At 41.3% G+C, this 4,300-nt stretch overlaps 1 protein-coding gene across 1 annotated transcript; it reads right to left on the bottom strand.

The window, feature by feature from the left end:
- Window positions 1–1,773: 1,773 nt before the first annotated feature.
- LOC131252942 (L-type lectin-domain containing receptor kinase SIT2-like) lies at window positions 1,774–3,919 on the bottom strand. Its single transcript, XM_058253740.1, has one exon. The coding sequence runs from the start codon at window positions 3,849–3,851 to the stop codon at window positions 1,872–1,874; it is 1,980 nt and encodes a 659-aa protein (XP_058109723.1). The 5' UTR covers window positions 3,852–3,919; the 3' UTR covers window positions 1,774–1,871.
- Between the last annotated feature and the right edge of the window lie 381 nt (window positions 3,920–4,300).

Raw genomic sequence — 4,300 nt, 5'->3', positions numbered from 1 at the left:
TTAGAGGGATGCATGCATTCACGTAGTATAATAGGAAGGTGTACTGTTGAGAGAGGCCTCAGGCCCTCGGACTCTTATTTCTTGTGTTTAATTTTTATTTTATTTTATTATTTTTTTAAATATAAAATCATGTGTAGTTCAAGACCGGACGGTCCAATTGGGGTAAAACTTGACGCCCCACCTCAGGTTGTCGCGCTCTATCCAATGAACACAATTTTGATCTCTGGTCTTTGACATTGGTCAGAAATAATTTTAATGGTTTCCTCTCTTCTACAGTCCCCTGTGACGTGTACAGATATCTCATATGAAAACCATCCGTTGGATTAAAATTTCACCTTGAGAGCTGTAGAAATGATGGTTTACTTCAGTAATTAGGTGATCTAGTTGGATGATATAAGTGTTAAGTATTGTTAGATGATTGGATGTATGTAAAATAATCAGACAAATAGAACCTAATCAGAACAATCATTTTTATGAATGAATCAATACAAGGTGAGTTCAGATGGATCGATCTAATGGTCCGTTGAATAAATGACTTAGATTGATGATTAGATAAATGTGTCTACCTACTAATTTGAATGGACAACCAAGTCGGCATTCATCTACTGGAGTCACATAAACAGTCAATGATCTAGTGAGCTTGATGCGTGACTAATGGTTAAGATTAGGTAAATATATGAATGAACAATTGATTTTGTATGCATTAGTGGTGAGAGTGCAAGTATATATATACACATATAAATACACACACATAAAATCACACAATTAATAATCATATAAGTCAATGTTCACCCTTATTAGATATATTATACATATCCATGGTCACGAGTTTCATAGAATGATGGATGTATATATGCATGGACCTACGCATGTATGCTTCGATGAATGCAGGTGTACAAATATGCATGTGTACACTTATGCACCAAATCTTGGGTCATTACACATATGATACTTAAATAGATGGACGGCTAGGATTAAACAGATACATCATTGTTGGGCTGACTAGCACCAACCAACTGTTAGGTAGTTGATGGCCATCACAGCATGTAATCCACTGCCTAGGACAATTTCCCAACCAATACCGGGTCAACTAGAGGCGAGCCCACCTTGACATGTATGTAAAATTCACTTCAACCATAATGAGTCAAGATGATAATTTAGTGGTATTGCTCCAACATCAGCCACATCTATAATTCTAGTGGGCCACATGAGTGGAAACCGTATTGGGAACACCCACTATCAAAATCACTTCACTTGGTGTGATCCACATACATCAGATATGGGTCTAATGTTTAGTCTCCATGAATTAACCTCTACAAGGCAATTAATGGATGGAATGGATTTCATGTAAATATCATGGTGGGCCCTGTAAATATTCAAAGGTAGGCTTCTCCTCTCTTGCTGTTTTCTATCTTGTGGCCTAGTAAATCACAAATCAGCTATATATTTTGAACCCTACAGTTCGATTGATATCACTAACTGAATTGCCAGAAAAGCTCACTTACAACACACTTGTTTGAGTTGGCATGACCGGTGGTAATTTGGTTCGCAAAAGTTCTCCAGGTGTATGGAGACAATTTCAGACCATATCTCTCTCTCTATATATATACACACACATACACACACACACACACTTGAACATCTACCCCATCAGTTAGATGCACCATTCCGTGATGGGCCATGGGCTTAAAAAATCAAGTCAATATATGACTTCGGTGGGCCACACCACATACAACAGTTGAGAGGGGTTACCCTCCCGTTAAAACATTCATGATCATTTATTGGGCCCACCAATAAATGGGATAAAAATCACATTATTTATCAAACTATACTAATCACACAAAGGTTACAAACATTGGAAGTTGCACAAATCAACGGCCACCAGAAAGAATTGATGCTTGGATGGAAGAAAGATCATCAAAACCTTCATTTTGGCCCAATGCAGAAGTGCTAACAACGAAATCATCCGGAAACAGTTCAGGAAGAGGCGCGTCACGGTCCAAATACTGCATGACTCGTCGCATGGTCGGCCTAGCCGCGGAATGAGGGTGTGAACAAAGCAGGCCAAGCTTCATGACCAACTCCATTTCAACCGCCACATAACCACTTTCCAATTTCAGATCTGCAGCATCCAAGATCACCCTTCTCCTCCAACATTCCAACACCCAATCCACCAAGATCGACTCCTCTGCTGATGCATGGCGTTCTATTGGCCTCCTCCCACAAGCGACCTCAAGCATGAAAACTCCAAAAGCAAACACATCAGTGCTTGTGGTGGCCTTACCAGTTTTAGTGAGTTCTGGTGCAAGATAGCCGAGGGTCCCAGCAACATGGGTAGTTTGAGGAATGGATCCGTGACCGTACAATCTCGCTAGGCCGAAGTCACCAAGCCGTCCATTCATTTCTCCATCTAATAAAACATTGCTAGCTTTGATGTCTCGATGAATAACGACTTGCTCCCAATCTTCATGCAAATAGAGAAGCCCTGAAGCTACTCCTTTGATGATTTCATACCTTCTGCTCCAGTCAAGTATCATTTGGGGTTGATCAAAGAGGTATTTATCGAGACTACCATTGTGCATGAGATCATAAACCAACAGAAGCTCCTGCTTGCAGCGGCAATAGCCAAGGAGTTGCACCAAGTTCCGGTGCTTAAGCCTGCCAAGGCTCACGACCTCTGCTACAAACTCCCTCATCCCTTGTCGCGATTCATGAGAGACTCTTTTCACTGCAACTTCGATTTTGGATATTGGCAAGACGCCTCGATACACCTTACCAAAACCTCCAGTCCCCAGAAGCTCTTTATCTGCAAAGCCCTTTGTGGCAATAGATAGATCTTTGTACGAGAACCTGTGGGGTCCATAATCAAGCTCCCAATCTTCAAGCACTTCAGCAGATTTCTTCTTCCTTCTAATCATAAAGACAATACCTAAGATGGTAATCAAGACAACAGCTGCCACGATAACAGGCAATGCAACCGTGATCAGAACCTTTGATTTCTTTCTAGATCTTTCTTTCCAAGGAAGAGAAGCAAGGCTTGAAACATTAATAGCTGGAGCTTCTCCATTCATCTGAAAACTCCATCCAAGAACATAATGAGATGCAACAAGAATACCCGTAGCTGAAGAAAAACCAACATACATGGAATCCAAGATGATAGATGAAAGATCGATGGACAAAGACAAAAGCGGGCGGTTGGGTTTTGGTACACTGATTGGATATAACGTTACATTCAATTGTTTTTCTATGCCATTATACTCGACCCAAACTTGCATCGGCTCACCGCTTGTAAGACTCAAGTTCTTGAATCTTCCATTTTTTTCAGAAAAATAACCGGCCGTAGAGGAATTGATAGAATTTAATCCATCGATATCAATTCCGACATGGTTACTGTCAATATCACCGGATTCTAGGTTCATGATGGTGTCGAGTTCAACCGCTACAACATGATTGGATCGATCCCCATCGTTGGTAAAATTGAAGAGGCCCAGATGATAGCCAGGAAGAGCTCCAGGGAAATTATTCGAAGGGGAGATGACGAATGCCATTCCGTCTGCTTTTAAGGCATTGTTGTCAGGGCCGATTGCGAAGATGAAAGTTGTAGAGAAAGAGAAAACATTACCATTTGAAGAGTTCTTGAAGCTAAGGGGTGTAGAGAAGAAGGCATGACCACTCTCATAAGTTTTGCCGTTGGTCAGCTTCAAATGTCCTGTTGATGTGATTGATGCTCCACCACTCAGGTTGTAGGATTCTCCACCACTCGGGTTGTAGAATCCATTGAAGATGAAATTGTTGAACTGGGATGCAGCAACATAGATGATGAGAAACAGAGGGATAACCTTCAAAAGCATAGCTGAAATCTATCCAAAACCTCAAACTAGACAGGCTCGGAAGGCAACCATGGGAACGGGATGATGACTTTCTATCCTAACAATGTCGCAAATAAAAAGTCCGATTGGGACCCATGCGTTGTGAACGGAATGGATGACAGTGAAATTCGAATTTTCATCATTTCACATTCAACTCAAAAATTCAAGGGCAAGAGTCATTATTGAATGGTTTGATGTACGGTCATGCCTGCGTACCTATTATTGGTAGGGGTGCACATCAAACAGAGAACAATGGAACCAGACCCACACCGACCAAATGGTCTGGTTTGGTCTGGTTTTCGAGTGCACCAGTTCTGGTTCCAGTTCAAAAAATTAAAGAACCGTTTAGTTCGGTTCAGTTCTGGTTTGTGGGTATGTAGAACCGAACCGAACCATGGATCTGAACTGTGAATCCGAACCGTGTAACCGAA

Source organism: Magnolia sinica, chromosome 8, assembly GCF_029962835.1.
Source record: "Magnolia sinica isolate HGM2019 chromosome 8, MsV1, whole genome shotgun sequence".
Lineage (NCBI taxonomy): Eukaryota > Viridiplantae > Streptophyta > Magnoliopsida > Magnoliales > Magnoliaceae > Magnolia > Magnolia sinica.
The sequence above is the reverse complement of the archived record's forward strand: the minus strand, read 5'-3'. Positions and strand labels throughout refer to the sequence as shown.

Excerpts from the sequence above, each read along its gene's own strand:
- LOC131252942 (XM_058253740.1), bottom strand. The coding sequence starts at position 3,851 with ATGCTTTTGAAGGTTATCCCTCTGTTTCTCATCATCTATGTTGCTGCA.